Below are 27,238 nucleotides of genomic sequence, written 5' to 3'. Positions count from 1 at the left end.
GGGTGTACAAGGGGAAGTAATCACAGGAAGTCGGAGACTGCAGGGTGTGCAAGGGACTGAAAGGTGTTGTGATCAAGGTAAAGGGTGAGTGATGGGAAGAAGAGAGCGCAGGGTGAGCTGGGGACTGAATAAAGGTGTGGTGTAGAAAGTGTAGGAGTGAAGTGAACAAGGGAAGAAGAGAGTTCAGGGCGGGTGAGGGCATAAGAGGGTGCAGGGTGATCGAGGGACTGAAATAGGCGTGGGGAGCAAATGAAGGAAGAGGCTTTCTTGTATCTAAGGAACCAATAAAGAGCCTGGGAAGAGCCGAAACTCAGAGGTCAGTGCTGGAGGAGATGTTCAGAGACAGATCTGCGGTATTATTTGCACTTAGTTTGATCATTAATGCCTCAGTTCATCAACAACACCCCAAACTTCCACCGTTATCCGTTTGGCTTGAAGAGCCTTTTTGCAGGCTGATGTTCTGTGAAGAGCCTGACTGTTTTCCCCGAGGCTCTGAACTTCCTCAAACCGCAAAGACTGTGTATGTGTGTGTGTGAGATGTAGGTGTGTACATTTTTGGGTGTGTAGTAAGGGTAAGCCCATGCACAAGTACTGAGTCACTACGGTTGGGATGCTCCTTTCTTTTTATCATTTTTGTATCCATATCCGTTTCTCTGCTCCTCAGCCTCGTTCTTCCTCCTCCTTACTTTCTTTATCTGTTATGTTTCTCTCTCCTTTCACCCTCATAACTGCCGGGGGTCTTCAGAAAACACTCTATCTTTGCCAAAATAGATGGAGAGGAAGTAGGGGGGGATGGGCTTTGCGTCATTGGAAAAATGAATCTCCTTACAGTCGCTGACTTTACCAAACATACCCAACATGTTTTTTGGCCTGTGTGGTTTTTCCTACTCGTTGATACTCGCTGAGCTCACTAGTCTGGGTTTCTTTTGTGGAGGGTGTGATGTCTCTGGCCGTTTTGAGAGAAACCTAGCAACACTCAAGCCAATCAGCTTGTAACTGAACTGAACCATCAGTACATGAAACTCACACCCAAACCCACAGGGTCTGCTTGACCCTGTAGGTTTGGGTGTGAGTTTCATGCACTGATTGGTTGAGTTACAAACTGATTGGCTTGAGTGTTGCTAGGTTTCTCCTAAGCCAGGCGTACACTGTGATTTTTAGCCTGTTTCTGAGCCGGGTTTGGTCAGAGCTGACTGAATTTCAAGATCGGCCCGATCTTTGCAGCAGACCCTTTTAAATCCTGTAAGTTGTGAGCTGGGACCTACATGAGCACCGGTATAAACTGCTGATTCAAAATCCATGCCTTTGAGAATCGATACAGTATTGTAAAAACGCAACATCTCGATACTCGGGTGTGTGTTTTCTCACGCTCTTACTATAGTGTAAATATCTCTGGTCTTTATTTATTTATTTTTGCTGCATTTCCCACCCCGGCTCTAAGATCACAGCGATATTTCTCTTGCCGTTGCTCTTGGACTTTTTTCTGCGGGCGCCCGCAAAGCTCACACAACCAGTCTGACAGCGTGATGACCCCATAAGATCGCTCTTATCTTCACGCGCTCAGAGAGGACGCTTTCATGAGCTGCGTTGTGGTGAGATGAGGGAAATTCTGCCGCTGGTTCTCAGATTCGCATCTCGCAGTTGGGTCAGAGCGATACCTGCATGTCTGTGCATGTGTGCCTGAATGGGCTGCCGGTGCGACTTCAGGAAGTGGGCCAGAGCATCTCCGAGAGGTCTGCGTTGCCATGGAAACGACTGGGAAATGGCTGGGTTGGAGTAGAGCTGCACAGCTGGGGCTGGTTGGCAGAGATTTAGGTTTGGGAAGAAAAGGATGAAGGTGTGTGTGTGTGTGTGTGTGTGTGTGTGTGTGTGTGTGTGTGTGTGTGTGTGTGTGTGTGTGTGTGTGTGTGTGTGTGTGTGTGTTGCTGGATCTCATTGTTGTGAACGGCACTGGGAGTGATTTTAGACTTAATTAATATTAATTAATTTGTTTAGAAATGGGTTCTCTCGCTAAAGTCAGACTGAACAGTTTTATTTAAGGCCGTATTTGTGTGTGTGTGTGTGTGTGTGTGTGTGTGTGTGTGTGTGTGTGTGTGCTTTCTGACTGCGTAGGAATGAGTCGGGCCCAGTCTGACCTTATGTGAGGAGGGGGCTCAGGGCCCAGCAGTTAACCTTTAACAGAGTTAACGAGGACTTTGAACCACAGTCTGGAACAGAGAGAGTCTAATCTGGGCCAGTGCTGCCAGCTGCTGAAGCCGTACTCACACACAGGCCTGCTACACTTTGGACTTTACGCCACATGTTCTGTGATTGACTTGGAGAATGAATACTAGGGATGCACTGATACCACTTATTACTTTCCGATACGGAGTATCAGAATGTGCCGATACCACTCTGATAAAATAAAATAAATTAAATACTCCACAGACTGCTATACATCCTGCTATTTATAGTGTTCCACTTTTTATAGGTTGTACTGTTTTATATCGAATCCCGAATAGAAGAACAGCATTAACTGGTTGAGGTACTGCACTTTGGAGAAGTTTCAGAGCTGAAAAAATAAACTTTGCCACAATGCAGAAACCGGTGCAAGGAGGGAGTCATAAACTTGCTAAGCCTTTTTATCTGGTTTAAATTATTTAACTTATTTCACATTTTCACTGCTCTGAAATGTGAATTTAAACCAGTTAAAATTTAGAAAGAAAGTGCGGCAATTAATGCAGTAATTCCACATGCTGCTAAACTTCAATGTGTGGCCTTTAAATAAGTCGTAAAAAAAAATAGGGCGTCTGTTAGGGCTGGGTGACATTTTTCACAATGCATGGAATCCCAAACTAAATCAATCAGTAGTGACAAAAACTACTATTCAGATACTCTGATTTTTATTCAACATCTGCTACTCTTTATTAAATTAAACCAGTCTAATTACACTGTTGGTAATTAAACTTGCAGTGATCTTGATCAGCGTTTATTAAGCACCAGCAATATTCTCTATATGCTTAGAAAAGCATAATGTGTATCATGCGACATAATTGATCACAATACAATAAAATATCATCATATTGCCCAGCTCTAGCATCAGTAAGCTTCATGGTATTGGTGCTCTCTATTGCTGATACCGATACTGTGTGTTAAGTGCCAGTATCAGCGCTGATACTGCTATGGTATCTGTGTTGGTGCAACACTAATGAAAATTGTTAGCTGCACATGCTGTTACTAAGTGGACCCCCCCCCCCCCCCACACACACACACACACACACTCCTTTCACCTGCTGGTGTTGTTAATGTTGTGTATTACTTATACCCCTGGACTGAATATGCAACCTGGAGTGTGTGAATGTGGTGTGTTGGGGTTGCTGAACGCAGTCTGTACAAGATGCCCCAGCGTCCCGTCAGTTCCGTGCTCTACAAGAATGTATAGCCTCTCCAAATCCACTGCAGCAACGCTAAACATGATGTACGCTAATTTCTTCACTAAGTGATGGTTCTCCTTCAAGGTCAGGGGTTAAAGAAATGATTACGGGTATAATGGCCAGCGCCTGGGTTCTTATGTTACTCCTTGAGGCAGGTATTCTGACTTACAGGACTATTATAGTCTGTATAATTTACGTGCTGAAGGCCGTGTATTTTGGGAATTCTGAAGAGACTCTACAACCTGGACATGAAGAGAAAAATGATTGCAGGATTGAGGCATTGCTGTTAAAATTATGAAAATCCTATTATTGCAATGGTCCTACTTAAGTTACACATTTATTTTCATTGAAGAAAAACATATTGCTCATAAGAACTATACTCTATACCCATAAGTTTTTGGACACCCCTTCTAATGAACACCTTCAACTACTTCAAGTTGCACCCATTGCTGATGCAGATTTGCAAATCGCACAGACACGCAGCTTGTCTAGCCCCTTTAGAGAAGTAAGGCCAATAGAAAAGGACTCTGCTCTGGAGCAGATAAACATAAACCTCTAGCACCACGCCTAATGCCAGGTGTGGGCTGGATAGGGATATAAAGCCCCCCAGCATTGAGCTGTGGAGCAGTGGAACTGTGTTCGTTGGAGCTCAATACTTGTTCAATACTAGTTCAATACTTTTGGGATGAGGTGGGGTGGTGATCAGCATCCTGACCGCACCAATGCTCTTGTTGCCAAATGCAATCAAATCCTCACATTAACATTCAATAAGAGTTCTATTGAAATGGTAATATTAACTGGTGTTTATAATGGTAACGGGTCTCAATTCCTCATATGCAACTTACAATAAAAGCTGAAACCGAATGTGTTGTGTGAAAGTCTTTACACTCTCCATTCTTGGTGTTGTAGCCTGACTGTCTTCTCTGTTCTGTTCTGTAGGAGATAAGGATGGCAGTAAGGTGACCACAGTCGTGGCGACCCCAGGCCAGGGTCCTGACAGGCCGCAAGAGGTCAGCTACACAGACACTAAAGTCATCGGCAACGGCTCGTTCGGCGTGGTCTACCAGGCTAAACTCTGTGACTCAGGAGAACTGGTGGCCATCAAGAAGGTCCTGCAGGACAAGAGATTTAAGGTAAGAAGCATGTACTCGAGTTTTTCCAAAAGGTCCAGCAGTTCCCAGTTGAACCGTTGACCTATTTCTGTAGATTCTACAAAACTGCCAAACAATCAATCAGCATTTATTAATCAGCCCCTTTGATGAAGACTGGATGGTGAAATTAAGGAGATACTCGCAAGAAGCGGAAAAGTGCAGGCCTGCAGGCAACTGTTACTGGGTCAGTCTTGATCCTGAGTCCATTGAGATGAAAATTTGATCTGGTCACAGCAGAGTGCTTGAGGACAATGACAAGTTCTCCTAGTTCAGCAGCAGAGAGGAACAGATTCAGCTTACCCACTCAGAGCACTAATAAACAACATTAGACTAAGCTAATTTCAGTTTAGTTTAATTTCTGCCTCCGTGTAAAAATGGTTAAGGTGAGTAATGGGCTGAACCTGATGTGAAGAGTAGAGCCCGTTAGGCTAACATGGGTATTACTGACTTACACTGACAACTCTTTTAGTCGTGGCACTCAGACCCTTGTCTTTATTTAATCTAATGTAGTAAGTCAGTAAGTCTCTTTACAATTTGTTGTTATTGCATGAGTGTTGGGGCCTGAACTGTATACACCCTATGTACAAAGGTTTTGGGACCCGTCGTGACGCCTTTTAATCCTTAAATTCAAATGTTTATTCTTTTGCATTTATGAGTGAACGGGTTGTTCTACACAAAGAAAACCATTTGTGTCGGCCACAGAAGGAAGTTGACTTCCGCCTTTAACCTGTTTGTGCGCTGAACACACACACACACACACACCATGGACCGTGAGCGCACACGTGCTGAGCAGCCACCACAGAGGGTTAAGGGCGTTCCTCAATGCCAGGAGAACATTGCCTGCCTGACTGCACTGTTCAAACAGTAAAGTTTGGTGGAGGAGGGATAATGCTCAGGGCTTGTTTTTCAGGGGTTGACCTTTTAGACTCCTTAGTTCCGGTGATGGGAGATCTTAATGCTTCAGCATGCCAAGTCGTTTTGGACAATTGCATGCTTTCAAGTTTGTGAAAACAGTTTGGGGAAGGCCCTTTTCTGTTCCAGCTTGGCTACTCCTATGTGCCCCAGTGCAAAGGAATGGCTGGGTTAAAACCATGGCAGCCAATGATGGTAAGACGTATCCAGTTAGTTAGTTGTCTGTCTTTCGGGTCAGTTGTCAGATTTAATTGGATAATATATATGATCCAGACTGCTGCCCAAGAACTAACACACCTCCACTGAAGACGAACATGAAGAAGATCCTTCAGTGAAGGATCACGAGCCCGCTGAGTCATCACTAATGCACTACTCATCGTTTGGTTGCTATTGCCACCTGACTGGGTGGTGTCCTGTGAATGAACTGCCTATTATGGGCTTTCCACTAGGCACTCGAGCCCTCAGGGGCGACGTTAACGTAATGTTTGGTGTTGCTTACGGGTGCCGTTTCATTACAGTCTCATTACAGTTTATCTGCTTTAAAAGGTGGCAGATAAGTTTCCTCATATAAGCAGGTCAGACTTCAGTGCGTCCATCTGTCTGTGGGAGGTCTGCTAAATATGCTAAATACGGTCTCTATAATCTAGTATGGCTCAGAGGGCTTAAATGTCTGTACTGTAGAAAAGCTTGCTTCTAATATGAAGAACCAGGACCGCCATTGGTTGCAGAGAATTGTCGATGGGACCAAAATATCTGCAGTTTATTTTTAATAAAGATTCTGTGGCATAACATGACCTCTTATGTTTCATGTACCATTAATGTGCCTGCTAAAGGACTCCACCATTGCCCTCTGAGCCTTAAGAAGTAGACCACACATTTACTACATTTAAATTGAAGGCATTTTACAGACGCTCTCATCCAGAGAGACTTACAAAACTGCTTCACTGTTTACTCAGGAAAATAGGATCCAAAATATACTACTAAATACAGAAGTCAGTATGGAGACTACAGTACTCTACACTTCAAACCCAGACCGAAGACCCACCTCTTCCAAGAGCACTTGGGTGAAGACAGTGAGCGACTCTGCTGTTCAGACTCCCAGGGGAAGTTCGTTCCACCACTTCGGTGCAGGACCGAAAAAAGCCTGGACGCTCGTCTTCCGTGGATCTTAAAAGATGGCAGGTCAAGCTGAGCCGTACTTGAAGCTCGAATGGCTCTTGATACAGATAAAATTTTGACCATTGCCATCAAGTACAGAGGGGCTGGTCCACTCTTGGCTTTGTAGGCCAGCGTCAGGGTTCTGAATCTGATGAGGGCAGCAGCTGCAGGAAGCCAGAGAAGATGCATGACTGAACTTAGAAACGTTAAAGACAATTTTTCTAGTTTTCAGACGTGAAGGGACCAAGACCTCTTGAACATGGCTCGTGAATGACGTCACAGAAGCGATGCTGGACGAGGCTGGCAGCAGTAGCAATGCTAAGGCTGTGGTCGCGATGCCTGCTGTGGCAGACCCTGACCCTGGTGCATGAAGTTGAAATGACCTCCATAGAAAGGCATTGCCTATAGAAAGGGCCCCTCCGTGGAAGCCCCCATGAACCCAAGGTCACGCAGCATTGGGCTGTGGAGCAGTGGATCCATCCTCCATCTGCAGTTTGTGATTTGGAACTAATCAAGCATCAGCACCTGACCTTATTAATGCTCTCGTGGCTGAATGCAGTTAAATACATGCAGCAGTTTCCCAGCATCTAGTGTAAAGCCCTCCCAGAAGGCTTGTGCTGAAAAGCCCACACGGTTCAGCTGCAGCGGAGAAGTGTGTTTAATATTTTCAGCTTTCGATGATTCCAACAGGATCTATTTAAAACCCGCCTCTGCATTTCTCTCATTCATGTCCCTCTGTGTCTCATTCTCGCACTCTCGCACTCTCTCACTCGCTCACACTCTCCATCCATCCATCTCTCTCTCTCTGTGGGTGGTGTGCTAAATACAGTCTCCATATCAGCCAGTATGGCTCAAAGGGGTTGCATGTCAGAGACTGGTTGCCATGGTTCCGGCCTGTTGCGTCGGTTCTATTCTGGTCCACTCGTCACAAATGAGCCCAGAGACTGCCCCTCTGTGTTCGGCCTGCAGGCAGTACGGGGCTCTCGGTACTTTGCAAGCTAGAAGGGTTTTTGTAAGTGTGCCATATAAACCTGCCCGGTCTGACTGACTGACTCACTGACTTTCTTAAATGACAATGTTGACTCCTTTTCAGCCGGAGAAACTAAAGAGTCCATCATGTTTAAGGTAAAGAATATGAGGTCATTCAGTGTTTTTGAGGGATTCAAGAAGAGAAATTCAGTTGCCTTAAGGAAGGAGAGTGTCAAATAGGAACGAGGGTGGTATTAACCAGTTCCAGAACCGGAGCTCAACCAGATTTAGATCAAGATCAGGACACTAATCAGGAAAATATCAAGACTGAACATTTTTATTTAACCCATGACTTGGGATGGAAAATTCCTTATACAGTTCCAGTAAATTGGCAGTCATTTTGCATGGGGACTTTAGCTTGGGAACGTTTTATTTATTGGAATTAATAGAAAATATTGTATAATTTAAAGGAACTTTATCATACACAATCATTACTGTACTGTCTTGTTTTTTTTTATCATTATTATTATTTTTTTGTTAACAGCTTTTGTCTACTATGGGAATTAATGGGTAATTATGGGAATTAACAGGAATTAATGGGCATAAAATGGGAATATTTGAAGCTAAAGGTAAAAAACTTGCATATAGTTGGTAAAAAATATATACTGAAGCATAATCTTGGCTAAAAGAATTAGATATGATACCAAAACAGTTGAGTAGCCTAGCTGCTCCTCAATCCCAGGCACGGTACACACTAAAGGGCTATTGAGACCACAGCCCCTGCATTTACTGTTCATTCCTTATCACATGTCCAGATGATTTCTAGTATATATTTTTTTTTACTAGCTATATGTTAAGTTTCTCACCTTCAGCTTCAAATATTCCCACTTTATTTCCATTAATTCCCATAATTACCCGACAATTTCCATAGTAAATTTCCCAACTTTAAAAAGAATTCCTGGAATTTTGCAACCCTGGTGTTACTTAAACTGATCTTTCTACGGTTTTCTCTGTCCTACAGAACCGAGAGCTTCAGATCATGAGGAAGCTGGACCACTGCAACATCGTCCGCCTCCGATACTTCTTCTACTCCAGTGGAGATAAGGCAAGTGTCTCTCTTAATTGTGTGTTCTGCACATTTCCTGGTGCTCTGTGCTCTTGGTTTTTGGATGGAATTACTTCCCAGTTATGTGTTGACCTGCTGGTTACATCAATGTGTGGGATGCGTCAGTAACCACTTAACCTTTCCTGACATCATGTATTTGACGCAGTAGTACTATGAATTTAACATTTTACCACAACAGCGCATATTTTTTTTATATGGGTTCCAGTATGAGGTTTATTTATTTAAATTTTTATTTACTTTTTGGGTTAACTCAACTGTATTGATATGCTTGATCAAGATGGGCAGGTCTTGCCTTGACAAGGCCAAGCTGTTTTTCCACGTAGGCTTGACTGAGTCTAGTGTAAGAATATGGTAAAATCCGACAAACCTTTTGCGATGGCTGTATTTCAGTCCGGCAGGTGAATGAGGAACTCTGCATCTACTTATGTGCCTGGCAATCAGCCGGCATATTTGGGCTAAAAAGGGCTAATACCAATACATAGCCAATCAAGTCTTCCATCTGTAGACCTGTGGCTCTCGTGGCACAGTGTTTCACATACCTTTCACTTTACCCATGACTGCTTCGTCTGTGGGATTCGTCTGTGGGATTCATGTGACGTATTTGTATTTTTAGTAAATCTATTTTATTATTCTGCTCATCAAATGACAACTTTCAATGGTTTTGTCCGTGCCCTAAACGCAGCCTGCCCAGTGTTGAGTACCTACCTAGCATTGAACGATCAGTTCACCACTAACCATTCATCTTTGCATCTTACTGGGAACGTGTGAAGGGAGTGTTACGCTCCAGCAGTGCGCCAGCACAGTAGCGTCTCTCACTGATCCGGAGTATGTAGGAGGAACAGGTGGGTACTCGTGTGCTCATCAGTGTTTAAGTGTGTCTGACAGACTGAAGCAGACAGTGGCCGTATGGAACACGCTGACAGACAGACGAGACTGCTGACCCCACACAACGCACATGCACGCCCAGACACTGAGTGACTCAGCAGAAATGCCTGACCAGAGGCTGCTTACTATTTATATTACTATTTATGTTCTGCAGAAACGCTTGATTTTAAAGCGCACACACACAGCCTGAAAGGGTGGTGTCTTCTCACACCCACGCTCAGCTGACCTATAGACTGCAGGGGAAGAGGAAGCAGCAGCAGCAGCTTGAGGAGGAGGAGGAGGAGAGCAATGAGGGTACTAAGCTGGGGGAGATGGGAAAGAGATGGATGAAGAGACGATGAGGAATAGTTTAATGAGGGGAAACACCCACGATTTATATAGTTGGAAGGAAAAACCTTCTTTAACTTTCAGTGGAAGTCAAGATTTTGCTCTAGAGCCCATCCTTTAATCCCACCATCTCTCTCACATTCACTCTCCCTGTCTCACTCCCTCACATGGGGACAGTGGATTTTCATATGTAAGTGTAAGTGGCTCAGATGACACTAGCCAGACTTTGTGGCACAGACTATATAAGGGGACAGATGGTGTCAAGATTTCTTAGAGGTTAGCTGGGGTCCACAGTGGCGTGTTGATTGAGCCGTTCCCCGCTGGCATCAGTGGCCCGTGGGGCACCACTATTATGCTGTTGGGTGGCACTTAAAGTGTGAGAAGCCCATTCTTGGTAAACCTTCACTACAGTGAACATCCTCGCAGTTGGCGGTATCCGAAATGCTACCACCCTTCGGAAAGGGCTAACTTTGTGGGACATTCTAGAGCCACTGTAGTGAAGATGAACTGGCGACAGGCACCTAAGGCTCAGACCTCACAACTTGCTGAACATAAAGGATCTGCCTCTGATGTCTTGGTGCCAGATACCACAGGACACCTTCATAGGTCTTGTGGAATCTGTTCTCAGATCTGTTGTGGCTCCACAAGGGGACCTACTCAATTTTGGGGTAGTGGTACTAATGTTCTGGCTGATCTGTGTGTTTAGCTTTTGCTTGTATAGGTTAATGATTGGAATCCAAAGACTTGTTATGTAAAGTAACTTAAATAGGACTTTGTTCAGGTACTGGATATTACACACACACACACACACACACAACTATGTTCTGCCATGTCTTTGTTGGTTTGACTTGTACTGTGTGAGTGGGAGGTTAGAAACCCACATGAAGTGTATTTTGGCTCCCATGAGAGGTAAAACTGGCAGACAGAGAAAGAGAGCAGGAAAGAAGTCATTACACATCAACTCTCTCGTGCACTCTGTTTAAGCACCTCACAGCTTTCCCCACATTGTGAGTGTTTAAGGTGTTATTATGCAAAGTATGAAAAATGGCAGGGTGAAGATTTATGTAATTGCATCATACATGACTAAACGTGGTTCTCATGTGTGGTTGGTGTGGTGCAACAGATAACACCACTACCTGCCAGTGAACTACCACACCATGTGGGAGACTGGGGTTCGATTCCTGGTCTGGGTGACTATGCAGCGCCACACCAGTAAGAGTCCTTGGGCAAGACTCCTAACACTACACTGACCCACCTGTAATATGAGCACCCTTGTAAGTCGCTCTGGATAAGAGCATCAGCTAAATGCCGTAAATGTAAATGGTGCTTCTCTCCAAAGCCTTCCTGTTACACAAGAAGTCTGGGCACCCCTGGTCAAAACTGGTTACTGTGAATGGCTGAGGGAGTGAGCTGGTTTTCAAAATGCAAACAGTTAAAGATGACCATCTCTCTTCATTTATGCAAGATTACTTTTTTTTTTTTTTAGTAAAGTAAAGGGGATGCAAAGGTTTGGCCACCCTACATGTGCAGTACTTGGTAATGCCCCCTTTGGCGAGCATCACAGCTGTGCCGTTTGTGCAGGTGTTGCTGCACAGTAGAATAGTGCACCACCACCATCAGAATACAGTAGCAGTAGGCTGTGTTTTGTATTAGTAAATTGTAAGTATGAGCTGTTGCTGTTGCTTTAGAGTCCTACAGATCTTATTCAGTTAAAATTTATTTCTGTAGCGCTTTTTACAACTGATCTGTTCTCAAAGAAATCAAGTAATGGGACAAGAGATCAACAAATCATAAAACATGGACATAAAAATAAACCCCCTGGTGGGCAGCCAAAAGCAACACTGGCAAGGAAAAAGTCCCTGAGAGCTGGAGGAAGAAACCTCGGGAGAAACAAAGACTCACAAATGGAGACTCCTCCTCCTCTGGTCAGAACTATTGATAATTATTGATAAGTCACTGTACCGCCACCAAGACTGTTCTACTGCTCAAGTGTGCTGATATAATCCTAATATAATATAACCAATATTATAATCATTGTAGTGATGGTAAGAATAATGAAAGTAATGATGGCTGGCTGTGGTGGTAATAATAGTAGCAGTCAGTATTTTGTTTGTGATGGATAATCATTGCTGGTTTGCTTAGCAGCAGCTGTTGTAGCATCCGTTTGCTAATCTGCAATGTGCATTAGTGAGCATTAGACTATCGGCAGTCGTTCTTCAGGATGGTATACAGTACCTTCCTGTAGTAGTTTTTGTTGTTGTTGTTCACAACCATAAATTTTCTCATTTCTTTTGGCACAATAAATCAGCAAATAGTGCTGAAATACTGAAGTACTGTTTAGAATCCACTCCTAATATAGAAAACTGTTTACATTGATAAAGCTTGTCATGCATTTTGCAGTTAAACGCTTCTTTAAGTTTGTCCCAGTGCACTGCTAGTAGTTCCTCCAGTAACATTTGTATATTTAATGTACTTTTACAAATTATTTGGAATTGCAGCAAAAAAACCTCTTAACTGATCTTGATTTTATTATTATTATTATTATTATTAATTAGAATAAAATAAAACGGTCGATTAGAAATGTGCACTCCTGCTGTTTAGGTTCAGTGTCTTCACACCACCGACACATTTCCAGCTGTCCACTGAGCATTAACTTCAGCAGAAGTGCACGTCACATCAGACACTTGGTTTTTAATCATTGTTGTAAATCAGTCACACACACACACACAAGCTCACCAAAACTGGCACAATCATGCATGACCTTGCGTTTATCATTTTGTGCTGGGGGGGAAATGCCCCCGTGCCTCTTTCACACACTTCTTCTCTCTCTCTCTCTCTCTCTCTCTCTCTCTCTCTCTCTCTCTCTCTCTCTCTCTCTCTCTCTCTCTCTCTCTCTCTCAAATGTTCACACATGGTCATGTGATCACAGTGCATGAGCCAATCAGGCGGTTTTCTGAACCCTCCAGAGCTCCGCAGTAGCCAGTCAGCAAGGAGCTGTGCTGATCAGCTGTAATTGAGGAAGTGTGACCGTTGCCGTAGCGAGGGAGGAGAGTGACTCATCGGCTGCCGGACTAATTTTAGCCACGCGGTGCTGTCAGGAGGCGGCGTGGGCCCAGTCTTCCCAGCTTTCAGTCTAGTACAGCAGTACTTCCTCAATGAGCAGTGCATCGCTCACTGCTGATCAGCCTGCAGGTCTCCAGTGCATAGTGAGGGGTGGAGGAGCTGTATGGGGAAAGAACGTATGGAACATGTACGGCGTATTGCGGTCGATGCTTAAAGTTGAAATTTGCATATTTTATTCATTTGTCTTAACTGTCCCCTGTATTATATGAACATCTAGCTTTTACACTCCCCTGCACATTCTTAGGAAAGCCTTATACTAATACTGAGTCTGGCCTCCTTTCGCTTTCTGGTCCATGTTGATGTTGAATGCATGATGCAGTCCAGAAGCACCTGGAAGCTCCGAATCTACCCTCAGAGTCTGCTCTATTAGACTCTGGGCCGGGGGTGGGGTAACACCTGAACTCCTGGTCAAGTGCATGAAACCAGTTTAAGAGACATTATCATGCTAAAGTTGTTAGAAGATGGGGTGGGGGGTGGGGGTAACTTGTGGACATGAATTCAAGCTGTTTGTACCAAATGTTGACCCTAACACCTGTGTGAAATCGACCTCTGCAGAAATCGAGGTTCATCAGGCCAGGAAACAATTTTTCCAGTCCTCAACTGTCCAGTTTTGGTGAGCCAGTGTCCACTGCAGCCGCAGCTTTCTGTTCTTGGCTGACAGAAGTGGAACCAGTGGGCTGTTGTAGCTCATCCACCTCCAGGTTGAACGTGTTGTGCATTCAGTACAATCATGAACACCATTAGTGTTGGACACAGATGGGATTTGGACGTCCCATGTGTGCAGTGAACACACACAGTGACTGTGAACATGCATGTCCTGAGCGGTGGGCAGCCATTCCTTGCAGCACCCAGGAGCAGAGAGGGTTAAGTGCTCTAACTGCTGTGCCGCCACTAAATTCTCCTCACTGGTCTGCTTCTGACCACATTTAGGTAGTCGACCTTTGTCTGGGTGTGGTGTGTGTGTGTGTGTGTGTCGGGCCTAGTAGTGTGCCTCTTGGGTTGAGTGGTCAGAAGCTGACCATTTAATACAGGACTAGATGACCTACACCTCCATCATTACAGTGCACATGCAGAGTTCTGTATCTTCCCCTTCATCTACAGCACTGTTTCTCAGAGGTTCTCTGGTAGCCGTCCCCGATGTACAACAAGTCAACCTGGCCACAAACTGTGCAAAGGTCAGCAGAAGGTAATTGGCCATATTACTCTGGGTGAAGTTGGCCAGTCTTTTCTCATTGTAGGGGAAGAATCAGACAGCCTGTGAGTGGCCCTACAGTAGTGCTGGGTAGTGATTTTAAGGCTTTGTGGCCAGCTTCACCTCCTTGTGTGGAGGTGATGCTGACGTGTGATTGGTGGGTAGCTAGATGGTAGAGTCCAGCTGTGGTGAGAGTGGTCTTTGATTAAATTGGAAGGGCACAGTGGTCAAGAAACCCTTTTTGTTCCAGCCCTGATTTGCTAGCCCGTAACCCTGCTTGTGAGTATCCTATCAGCGGGATTCTGTTGCGGCTGACGAGTCAATAGTTCAGCAGAGGGTTGGGAGGTCAGACTGTGCTGTGAAAGCTTGTAGTATGTGCAAACTTCTGTAATTAGGGCTAAAAATAGTGGAAATTAAAGCATTTAAAGGTGCCAAAAATGCATCACTGAGTATTTTGGTGTGTTTTTGTGTGTTTGTTTTTTTTAATGTGTGTCCGAGCCATTTAAAAAGCCTGTTTACCACCCTGTTATTTTGCATCTGACTGAAATTACAGCTTGTGGAGAGCGGGAATCAATAAGCTCTGCTTTAATTGACTGGTTTATGTCACCTGTGTCCTATTTCAGGGTCCTACCGGATAGTGTCTCTGCCCTCTCTCTCGTTCGTGTCCTCCTAGTGTCATATCCTGTTAGCAGGCTGAAGAGATTGAAGATCGTTAGCTTTCAGCCTTGCCCCTCTCGCTTCTCGCCTCTTAGTAGTTTAAAAAAAAAAGAAGCTGATGGTTTTGGTTCAGCAGAGGTAATCCAGGTTGTAGCTTTTAGCCCAGTGTAGATCCCGGTTTGCTCCCTCCAGCTTTCGCTTGGTTGCATGCCTTGTTTGAGCTCCCCTTCTGTGGATGCTGGCACAGGAAAAGCCACGGACGCAAGGCCTGGCTAGAGTTGATGGGCTGTTCTCCAGTATCAGCATCCCCATGTTCTCTTTTGCCAGCTTTGCCTATGGCTCCTGCTGGTGGGTTGAGTTTATGGACATTTTGGGGGCGTAAGTAGAATCAGGCAAGACTGTGATGTAACAGTTTTGGGGTTTTGGAATTGGTCTGTTTAAGACCTCTACTTTTCTGAACTCTCAGCTGTGTCGAGATGTAGGTTTCCATTATTTGGCCACTTTAAAACTAACATGGTGTTTGCACTTATCTCTATTGATAGCAAGTTGGTTCTTTCAATGAGTGACAGTTTTACAGTACCCACCCTGGATGTGCTGTAAAGCCAAACGTGTCTTCTTTCTAAACAGTGCTATGGAGCCAGGTGCAGTAAAGTGTGGATATTGGGTCATTTTAAGGAAGGAAGGAAGGAGGGAGGAGTGATGCCTCAGAAAATAAGTGACTGCAAATGCAGGATTGTGGCATCCCAGTGGGCAGAAACCTCCGGCCCGCCCAAGCCCTGTGCCTTTAAATGGGCTATGAGGAAGTGACATCTCTGTCTAAATATTCGAGTTATGTAAAGACGATGGGGGTGATGATCCAGCTCCCTCGGGGAGAGGCCTACACAATGCGTACCAGTCATCAGCCACAGTGACTTCATGTCAAAGGGGGAAAAAGCCTGTTTTTGTGCCGCCGTCATGGCTGCCTATATTCTGAGCCACAGGGTGGCCATTCAGTGGTGAATGCACGGGTGTATAGAAGGTTATTCCACACTCTGCAAACATGAGACATGCTTTAAAAATGAAATCCAAAAACCTTGTATCTACATGGCAGTTTGTTTTTTACACTGTGCCAATTTGATGATATTTGGACCAGTACAAAATCTCAAATAACTTGGAGTCAAATATTTCCATTGACTCCCATTTAGAGTTAAGATTTTTTTTACAGTAATGTAAAATTTGCTGTTTTGAAGGTACAAGGTTTTTGCTTGAGTGCAACGATAATACTGCAGTTTCTTTGCATTATTATTAATTAATAAATGTTATTTTTAATAATTATTTAATATTAGCTGGTCTACCTGCTGTTTTAAACTGCTTACACTCTCAAGTCTCTTTGATGTTATGGAGTATCTCTGTGGACATTTATAGTGTTATGCGTAATAATAATTAATAATTGGTTAATTGGCCTGCCAATATTGGCGATATAAGGTTTTAGCATGACCGAAATGATTGATATATAATATGAAAATGTTCCTGGAGGGGTGGGGGGGGGGGTTTTACAAGCTTTAATGCATCCTGAAACACACTCTTCATGTTCTGTGGCTAATCTGACTTTTCTTCCTGTTGTTTTCCTGCAGAAGGACGAGGTCTATCTGAACTTGGTGTTGGACTACGTCCCTGAGACTGTGTACAGAGTAGCCAGACACTACAGCCGAGCCAAACAGACCCTACCTATGGTTTATGTGAAGGTGTGTATCGGACCATCTGCTGTGTGTCTCTCTCATAGAGGGTAAACTGTCCATCTGTCTGGTTGTATGTGTTTCTGACCCTCTCCATGGTTTCTGTGAAAGTGTATGTGTGTGTGTGAATAGGTTTGCTGTACAGAGGTATGTGTGTGTCTGTGTGTGTCTGTTTCATACACGTGCTGCTTTTGTGAATAGTAAACAGTCTCTTACGCTCTCACTATGTCCCTTTGCTGTGTGTGTAGCATCTTTTGCTGCTATTGTATTTGAGTCTGAAGTGAAGATATGTCCAAATGTTTGTGGACACCCCTTGTAATAAATGCATTCAGCTACCTATAGTTGCACCCATTGCTGACACAAATGTGCAAATTGACACACAAACAGCCTGTCAAGTCCCTCTTCGAGAAGTATTGCCAATAGAAAAGGACTCCCTGGAGCAAATAAACAAAAGCCTATTTAGCACCCTGCCTAGTGCCAGGTAAACACCCCCATCATTGAGCTGTGGAGCAGTGGAACTACTGTGTTCTCTGCAATGATGGATGGTGGTGCTACATCCAGTACTTTAGGGATGAGTTGGGAATGAGGTGGGGTGGTGATCATCCAACATCCTGACCTCACTAACTCTCTTGTTGCTGAATGCAATCAAATCCTCACAGCAATGCTCCAAAATCAAAAGCATAAACAGGGAGCTGGTGTCCCCATACTTTTGTCCATAACATGCAGGTGTTTCAGTTGTTGCTGTCTGTCTGTCTGTGTCTCTCTCTTGTTTCTCTCTCTTGTCTGTCTGTCTGTGTCTCTGTCTGTGTGTCTGTCTGTCTATATGGGTGCAGTCTAAAAGAGTGCCTGAGCTTAGGCTCTTCCTATCCTGTGTGTCCGTGTGTGTTGGCATACGTCGCCTCTTTCCTTCTGTGCAATCCTGCGTCACCAGTGCTTGGCCCGCTGTGATGACGTCACTCCTTTGTGTGCAGCTATATCCTTCCTGCTGCGGCCAGGATGTGGCATTAACACACGCACACATTCAAAGATTACAGACAGGAAACTTTACAAGCATGACTGCGGCATTTATTGTTATGATTATTATTGTGAGACGCAGCGAGCGCTGGAAATCAGACCTACGTCAGTCATGCATTTTTGCTTGGCTATTTTTATGAGGGCTTTTTAAAGTCTTGTGTTACTGTAGCTAATTATTGATGTGCCCTAACCGCAGCCTTAACCTCAGCACAGTCCAAGAGCTAGTCCCTCATAAACACAGTGAGCAAAAGGACAGGCGCAGCTGTCTGTAAAGTAACCTGCTTGTTTTGTGTTTTTGCTCTGTGCTGCAGTTGTACATGTACCAGCTCTTCAGGAGTCTGGCCTACATTCATTCCTTTGGAATCTGCCATCGGGACATCAAGCCACAGAACCTGCTGCTGGACCCCGAGACGGCCGTGCTCAAACTCTGTGACTTCGGCAGGTCAGTCTGAATGCATTTAAATATAGAGATTAAATTAGACCTGCATTTTCAAATTGAGCTCTGGGACTGATCAAAGCATATCTTGTTGCTCTCATGCAAACATCTCATATCTCCAAAACAACCACTTTACAAGAGAGGGGGAAAAAAAACCTTATTAACTTTACATTGTGCCCAATCTTTTTACACTGGCTTCCATGTAAAGAATAATTACCAGATTCACATTGTCTGAAGTTATAGATTTTTGCGTGACTGTGACAATAGACCCTGTTTACACCTGGTCACTTCATGCGTCTTCAGTATCAGGATTATATTGATCAGACCGAGCCACATAAAACTGCAAGTGTGAATGCACCCAAGACTCATTTAAATCAGATACAATTCCTATCACTCAAACCACTTCAGGAGGAGGTCTGAGACGTGTTGGAGACGCATGTTATAGCAGGGCAAACACCTCCATCTCACCAAGACGCAGTCAACAACCGAAGCCCCTCCCAATACAACCAAAACACCAATAACCATTGCCACACAGTGCGCTAATTTGCATATTCCATCCCACTCAGCAATCTTGATATTTGTCTGACTAACCAGAGACACATTTGACTACAGATTGTAAATGCATGTGGCTCAAATCCTATCAGGAGACCGTCCAGATACTACATGAAGTGAGCATCTGTAAACAGGGTCCCAAAGACACACAGCACTGTGCAAAGGTATGCAGGTGAACATTAACAGCACAGCGTGGAGGATGTGTTTAACTCCACCAGCAGCAGCAGTTCACCTGATTTACCATCATTAGGCCCTGACTTACCAAACCAGGTGTTGATATGAGGAGAACTCTAAATAATACTAGACTTCATGAGGAGAACTTTGGAGCTGTTCTAGTGATGGAAAATCATGACTTGTTATTACTGTAATTTTACTGAGGAAATAACACCTGCTGCCAAGATACACAGCTTTCATTCTAATGTAGATATCAGATATCTAAACTTTTGAGTGTGTGTGAGATATAAATGTACTTTAATTCTACATATACAATTAATATTTTCTAGCCAGAATCATGTTTTACATCCAGCCATGTCTACAAATCTCATCAACGATAAATGCATATGGGCATTCTCCTAAAGAAATTTAAATGGTACAAATTCTCCTACTGCCCCCGAAGGATCTTCGTGGCCCTCAGTGCAACAACATGAGTGGCAGAACTGTTTAATGTGAAAACAGTAAGGAGGTGGTTGGTGTGGTTGGCAGTAAGGAGGTGGTTGGTGTGGCGCAACAGATAGCACCACTACCTGCCACTGAGCTACCACACCATGTGGGAGACCAGGGTTCGATTCCCGGTCTGGGTGACTGTGCTGCGCTACACTAGTAAGAGTCCTTGGGCAAGACTCCTAACACTACACTGGCCCTCCTCTGTAATATAAGTAACCTTGTAAGTCGCTCTGGATAAGAGCGTCTGCTAAATGCTGTAAATGTAATGTAAATGAGAAATTAAAGCAGAGGACAGTACAGGTTAAAGGTGGGAGGTGGACTTACGAAACTCAAATGTGAAAAATCCCAGCGTTCCCAACATTTAAGAATAGTGATGTCTGGACACATCTCACACTTCAGGCTCTACTTATGTGTGACCTGGATTCTGTAGCCCACCACTTCACATCATCCAGTGTTCTGAGGTTTAGTTTGACGTGTCTGTGGTGTCTTCAGGTGTCTTTGCTAAATTTGTCATGACTGATATCAAGGCTCGTGTCCATCATTTCCTAACGTTCTGACTCCCGCATTTGATCTGACTTGCTTGGGTTTTGTAGTGTGTTGCAGTGGTTCTCAAAGCAGTCCTCAGGGCCCCAAAGATGATCAGCTTTTTTTTTCCTTTCTCAATTTCAGCTCCCAACATAACAAATGTTGACAGTCATTGAGACCTTTAGGGTTGGTTTGAGAACCACTGATGTAGAGGGTAACTTTACTGCACTCCACATAGCAGATGGGTTGGATTCTCACTTGGAGAAAGCACAGCATGCTGTACTAACGTTACAGTTAGTGATTGGCCTATCGCTGATATCGATCGGTAATGCAGGGCTTCTGTAATGTTCTGGGCATTGTTTCTCAAGTTGAAATGTACTTTAATTTTCAGAATTAACCACATTTAAAAGCAAACTCTGAGCACCAGCTGAGTCTGTCTATTTCCATACAGAACTGCACTGTGGAGGTAATATTGAGTGATGTTCTGGACATCAGAGTGGTGTCCAGTTAGGGGTGTTGAGTCTTTACTCTGTTTCCACACATGAGTCATGTTACTTTTCCAAATTCTACAAATATTTGACTATTTGATACATACAGCATCAGTGCCAAGTCGGAGGGCGAAAGGGGTCTAAAACTGATCATATTTACAAAGTTGATCCATTTATTTGATTGGTTTACTGCCTAATTGGGAGGGAAATGGCATGTGCTAGCCAAAATAACTGAATGTGGATGGCACATGAGCCTAACGTTGACCCCTAAGGACAAACTGGCTTGTATAGTTTCTATAGTTATCTTTGCACCCACATGGAGCTTGTCTTTTATGTCAAGCTGCCAGCTGACCTCCGTATTGGATGCTGTAGAACAGGACACTCGGCCACTTGGCCAACAGGTGTAGAAAACTACAGTTTAAATCCCACAAAACTCCAGGAAGGCAGTGTGTAAAAGCTCTAATCCCGGGCATGCTGTGACTTGTCTAAATTTGGCCGGTGGTGCAAAAGGAGCCATTGGCAGCCATTGCTGTTTAAATCAGGACTAGACTGGGGTGTGCTTGACCGAACGTAAACTGTTGAGTCGGATGGTAATGGTGGTAAAAAGGACATTTTCCAATGTGAAAATTGCATTTAAGATTTGTTCATACTGATAATCATACATAAATCACTCCTGAACCTTCAGCCAGCCTTGAAGTTCCTGGAAGCTTGGCTAATAAGTAATAACATTTGACTTGCAGGCACTTTAACTCTACTGCATGCATCTGTTAGCCCCCAGTTTTAATGAGCATTGTTTTGTAGATTTACGAGTGTCTGATTTTTCTTTCTACAGTGCTAAGCAGTTGGTTCGAGGCGAGCCCAATGTGTCCTACATCTGCTCACGGTACTACAGAGCCCCTGAACTGATCTTTGGAGCCACGGACTACACCTCCAGCATAGGTATGCTAAAGCCAAGATAAAGCATATATAAACTGCACATCTTGAATGCTGGTATTGCAAAACTGCCTTTATCACATGCAGCAGGCTGTAAATGCTAACCTGCCTATCCAGTATAGTATGGGTGCGCTGTTGCTAGCGTAGATAAATGGCATTTCCAGTGCACACATTTCCTCTCCTGGCAGTTATACTATCTATTTAACTAAAGCCCACTCTGCTAGTGCTCCAGATAGGATAATGCTATCTTGAGTCTCGGCCTCAGATGTTCTGCCCACAGAGGTGCACAGATCACCTGGTATCTTTGGTATGATAAGCTGGCCATGACTATTGGAAGCCTGTTTGCGACACCTTGGCTTTCCCCACATTCATGTCTGGGAAGGGGACCTAAAAAAAAAAAGGGTTGTTGCTGATGTGAAATAACGGCGTAAGTAAACGTACCTCCACATCTTGTGTAGAAGTACGACGTAGGACGAGGTTACATTTGAATATTCACAAAAATTCAATGCAAATGGTTAAAGCACTGTGGCGTGTCTGAACTAGCTAAGCGCGTTCACACCTGTCCGGTTCAATCGTACCCTGGTTCACTTTTTCCCTTGATGCGACTCGTTTGGGCAGGTGTGAACATGATAATCACACTCTGAGGAAGACCAAAACAACTGGACTGAGACCTTTGAGAGGAGGAGGTCTTGGTCCTGTCCCAAACTAACCCTGAAGTGGTTAATTTGTGGTAAGAAGGTGATCTGACCTTAATCCGACCCAACTGTCAGGTGTACTCTGCAAGTGTAAGCCTCCAAAATTTGTGCTCTGTTTAGAAGAACAACAAAATATTTACCTAACTTTCCATTAAACATCCTTCCAGTGCAACACTGGGATCCACTGATCTAGATTTCGACCACAGTGATGATTAACCTACAGTGAGAGTTAGAATATGATTCAGTGTCTGATTCAGTGTCTAATTCACCGTGCCCGTCTGAGCGGGTGGTGGAGCTCCTGTGGTGGACCTCCTCTACAAAGTGTGTGTGTGTGTGTGTGTGTGTGTGTGTGTGTGTGTGTGTGTGTGTGTGTGTGTGTGTGCGCTCCTCTCTCTGACCTTTGACCCTTTTTTCACTGCAGACGTTTGGTCGGCTGGCTGCGTGCTGGCTGAACTGTTGCTAGGGCAACCAATTTTCCCTGGCGACAGCGGCGTGGATCAGCTGGTGGAGATCATCAAGGTACTGACGCCTCCGCTGTGTTGCATAAGTGTGTGTGTGTGTTCATTCAGAAAAGCTGATTCTTGTTGCCATTCAAAGCAGCTTGAGAGTAAAATGATTGTGAAAGCAGCTGATATTAAAGTTTGTGTTTTTTTTTAATGGTTATTTTTTTATGTTCAGTACTCGCGTATCATCTGTCATGCAAAATCCTTGTAGCTCCATTTTTACTGTTGTACCCTTTTTGATAGTTATTAATGTGGCCCTTCTTTTTTACATTGTTTGGAGCATTTCTATTGGTCTACCATCAGGAAATAATCAGACTGGAATGAAATATTTTTTGCTTTTGAAATTTATTTTTTTTTCCTTCTGAAAAATTGCCATTTAGGAGATACAGTGTTTGTGCCAGACAGAGAAGATATGGGAGCTCTAAAGCGTAACAGTATTTTCATTAGATGATCAGCATGACTTTTAAAAATGAACAAATTGTAGAGATTCTTAGTGTTTGGTGCTGTGGCCCATCTTTGCTTTAGGGACTTTATACATTCAAGAGGCCCAACAAGTTTGCTCTGAAGCTTTCGGTAGGCAGATCACATGAACCCTAGAGTTGCTTGAGCACAATTTTCAATGGGGGGAACATTTGTACATTTGATTAAAAAAAAAATAAAAAAAATGCATATATATATTAATGCATTTTGATTATTTAGAAATGTGCAGAGTTCAGAATATTAACGTCTTTTTTTTTTCCCTCAAAAGACTGTTGTTCAAGTTATGAACAAGACTACAGTTACCATAGCAATACTCCTAAACTACCACAGTTCCCACAATCCCACACACTCCTGCAGCTGAGAGCTGATGGTGTCTGGGTGATGCGTGTTTTTGTGAAATTACGGTGTTTACCCTAATAGTGCGTACCCCATACCCCCCCCCCCCCCCCCCCCCCCAATGACTGTTCGGTCTGAGTACACATGCTGTTACACCCGTATTTCTTTTACATCTAATTTAATTTATTAATCATACATTTCTTTTCATTTTTCAATCCATATTTCCTATAACAGCTCTGCTACATTGTAAATGAGGGTGACCCTCGACGTACTCAGTTTAAATAAAGGCTAAAGATTGATATATATATATTTTTTTTTGCCTTTTCTTTTTCTCTCTCTCTCTCCCTTGCCCTCTTCCTTGTGTGCAGGTTCTGGGGACACCCACTCGTGAGCAGATTCGAGAGATGAACCCTAACTACACAGAGTTCAAGTTTCCTCAGATTAAGGCCCACCCATGGACTAAGGTGAGTCAACAGGTACAGGAAATCCGTTTTTCTACCTTCAGCGCCATCACACGCCATCCCCACCATGACCAATCACCCCGCATCACTTGCTGCTTTCGTGAGCTCAGCTCGCTGCTCTGCCTCCATCCCATTCATCTGGCTTCTGTTTTGTGATTGACTCATAATCCTTCCTGAGTGAGCAGACAGGTTTGTTGGACTTGACCCTTCAGATCAACCTTTCTGACCACTCGCTGGATTGCATGCTTTTCACGCTCATGCTTACAAAGTTGTTTGCTTGTTTATTTAAATTAGCATATCCTGTTAGCTCCTTACCTTGCAATCATCTGCGTTAGTGAGGTCAGGTACTGATGCTGGATGATTTGGTTCTAGATAAGAAACGCTCCAGATGTATTGAATGGAGCCCCATTACTCGAGAGAACCTCGTTCCACTGCTTCTCTGTGCCTTTCTAGCCAATGGTTGGCACTGGGCACGGTGACCTTAGGCTTATGTGTGGCTAGTTTAGAGTATGCCATGTTTTTACCCACATTTAAATTTGGGTAAATGGTCTTTAAGATCTGAGTGCAGCCTGGTTTAGTGTGGCTGAACCTCATATTGCTGTGGGGTGCCTGATGCCCTCTGGTGGTCACTCCTTACAGTACAGAAAAGGCCTGTGGATATAAGGTGCAGACTGCTAGTATTTGTTCAGTCATAAGTCAGTCATAATTTAGTGCATATACTCCTCTTTTGAGGAAGCTTATTGTGTATGGGGCTGCTCTGTTGGTTCTTTGCCAGTTTTATGGTGTTTCATCAATAATCCAAGCACAGATAAGCTAGTGAAAGGTCTGGAGATACAGCATTTTCATCTCTGATCTATCGCTTCTCTGTCATGCCGCATCATGACGTGGCAAAGCTGGCCATCATGAAGCTGAAAAAATGAAACATGCCCTGAATATTAGATCTGTCAACCTAATAACTGATCTGAGTGAATTAGAATGGTCACTGATCTGATGCCCAGGATGGTTGAAGCAGATGAACTGTACTGTACATTTCAGGAGGGAGTGAGCAAGGCAGCTGGTCTGTGCAGTGATCAATATCAACATGCCACTAAGAGACATAGGAGGACACTGATGACTTATTTGTCATTAATAATGCTTGTCCTTTATTTGTAGAAGTTATGCAGGATATCTGTAACTGTATACTTACAGTAACGTATACTGTTAGTAACCTTTATCACACACACATCCCTCAAGCCTAAATTCAAATCACAGCACTCACTACACTAATTTTTGATCAGAAATGATGAGCTTGGTATCACCAGGTGTTTAGTGTGCTTTAGTGTCTACACTGAGTTCCCTTTACTGTCGCATCCTTATCAGCTGAATATGCAAAGCACTTCAAACTAAAGCTCAGTTTCAGGAAATCTCAGGTTGATGAACGCTTTATCCTGGATGTCACTAACTGAAATCGCTACTACATGCTGCTAAAGACGGGTTAGACTAGAAGTAAACGTGGAAGTCCAGTTAGTATTTAGTTAATTGTGACTGTTTGAAGCTTGTCTGTCTGGTGTGCTCACTGATTGAATGTGCTCGTAGACTGTGGCCTGTTCCCCGTCGGCTGACTGGCGGACTGGACTGTGGCCTGTTCCCCGTCTGCTCACGGGCGGACTGGACTGAGGCCTGTTCCCCGTCTGCTCACGGGCGGACTGGACTGTGGCCTGTTCCCCGTCTGCTCACGGGCGGACTGGACTGTGGCCTGTTCCCCGTCTGCTCACGGGCGGACTGGACTGAGGCCTGTTCCCCGTCTGCTCACGGGCGGACTGGACTGAGGCCTGTTCCCCGTCTGCTCACGGGCGGACCGGACTGAGGCCTGTTCCCCGTCTGCTCACGGGCGGACCGGACTGAGGCCTGTTCCCCGTCTGCTCACGGGCGGACCGGACTGAGGCCTGTTCCCCGTCGGCTGACGGGCGGACCGGACTGAGGCCTGTTCCCCGTCGGCTGACGGGCGGACCGGGACTGAGGCCTGTTCCCCGTCGGCTGACGGGCGGACCGGGACTGAGGCCTGTTCCCCGTCGGCTGACGGGCGGACCGGGACTGAGGCCTGTTCCCCGTCGGCTGACGGGCGGACCGGGACTGAGGCCTGTTCCCCGTCGGCTGACGGGCGGACCGGGACTGGACTGCTGACTGGTGGACTGACTTGAGAACATTCAGCACACTGACTGAGACCTGTGTACTGACTGGTTGACTGGCTTAGGCCTGTTCCCTGACTGGTTTACTGACTGAGGCTTGTGTTCTGGTTGGTTTGCAGGTGTTCCGGCCACGGACGCCCCCTGAAGCCATTGCCCTCTGCTCTAGGCTGCTGGAGTACACACCCACCGCCCGCCTCACACCTCTCGAGGCCTGTGCACACTCCTTTTTCGATGAACTGCGGGACCCCAACATCAAACTTCCCAATGGGCGAGAGAAACCCTCACTATTCAACTTCACCACTCAAGGTCAGTAGTCAGTCTTTATCCTGAAAGTTCCAGTTCAGTTTTTTTTTTTTTTTTTTTGCTTAGTAGTTAGTTTTGCTTTCAGTGAAACAAGCGGGGGGAAATTGGGACAGCGGATAGGTTTCTCATACAGTACATTTACCTGTCTACACATCTACTAAACTAAATTTAGTATCTGTGCATGTTTTCTTTAATAGTGCTTTCAAATGAGAAATCAGACAGTAAATCAAAGTACACACTGGTCTTGTCATCACTTTTGCTTCAAAGCTACTAAACAAATAATATGCGTCTATCAAAAACGCTCTCATCTGTCTCCTCCGCAGAATTGTCCAGTAACCCATCCCTGGCCACCATCTTGATTCCTGCTCATGCTCGTAATCAGGCTGGAGCCTCCACCCCCACCAATGCCTCCTCCACTACAGGTCAGTCCCCTCTTCTTTATGGAAACCAACTCACACTCCACCTCTAGATACACCAGTCTCAGGCAGCCACAGTGCTCTAGTGGTCTCCTGGGTGGTATTTCCATATTTCCAAAAAGCAGGATTTCTTAGTTAACCTGAATAGTCAAGCATGTAGTTCGGTAATAGAAGAATTCCAAGATACTCTGAGTTACATCAGGGTTTTTTATTCTCTGTACTAAAAGTCTCTGTAAGTGTGTTTTGAACTTATGAGGATGGGTCAGAATTGTGTGTGGTGGTCCACAGCAGATGCAGATTAAGTTGGACGTACACGGCACAACTGTGTAAATGGTTTTCTTGGCCACATGAGAGGCGTGAAAGACCATTAGGCCGTTAAAAAACAAAAAAACAAATAAACGTTGGCTCTCACTGGCTGATGCCTAAATCACTCTTTTGAAAATTGGTAAGAACCTGGGCCGGATTCACAAAAGCTTTCCTAAGAATAAAATTGAACAAAAAGAATCTTAAGATAAACTCTTAAGTTTGTAGAAATGTCTTAAATGTAATTCTCAGTTTGAAAAAGCAAGAGCTGTGCAGCTTTGCCATCAGTGCCTGGAGACAGAGAGAGCACAGTTGGCCGTACTCGCTCTCCTCA

At 44.4% G+C, this 27,238-nt stretch overlaps 1 protein-coding gene across 2 annotated transcripts in view; it reads left to right on the top strand.

Moving 5' to 3' along the window:
• gsk3ba (glycogen synthase kinase 3 beta, genome duplicate a) overlaps positions 1-27,238 on the top strand; it is a 57,659-nt gene that overhangs the window by 25,651 nt on the left and 4,770 nt on the right. The window contains exons 2-10 of one of the 2 annotated variants that reach the window (XM_072685491.1): positions 4,353-4,546; positions 8,625-8,708; positions 16,527-16,637; positions 17,954-18,084; positions 21,139-21,245; positions 22,356-22,453; positions 23,622-23,717; positions 26,002-26,188; positions 26,509-26,607. In XM_072685491.1, coding sequence (XP_072541592.1) covers positions 4,353-4,546; positions 8,625-8,708; positions 16,527-16,637; positions 17,954-18,084; positions 21,139-21,245; positions 22,356-22,453; positions 23,622-23,717; positions 26,002-26,188; positions 26,509-26,607 — 1,107 coding nt within the window. Of the gene's footprint in view, positions 1-4,352; positions 4,547-8,624; positions 8,709-16,526; positions 16,638-17,953; positions 18,085-21,138; positions 21,246-22,355; positions 22,454-23,621; positions 23,730-26,001; positions 26,189-26,508; positions 26,608-27,238 lie in introns of both variants that reach the window. The other variant, XM_072685490.1, reaches the window with a different exon arrangement.

This window comes from Salminus brasiliensis, chromosome 8 (assembly GCF_030463535.1).
Source record: "Salminus brasiliensis chromosome 8, fSalBra1.hap2, whole genome shotgun sequence".
Lineage (NCBI taxonomy): Eukaryota > Metazoa > Chordata > Actinopteri > Characiformes > Bryconidae > Salminus > Salminus brasiliensis.
The sequence above is the reverse complement of the archived record's forward strand: the minus strand, read 5'-3'. Positions and strand labels throughout refer to the sequence as shown.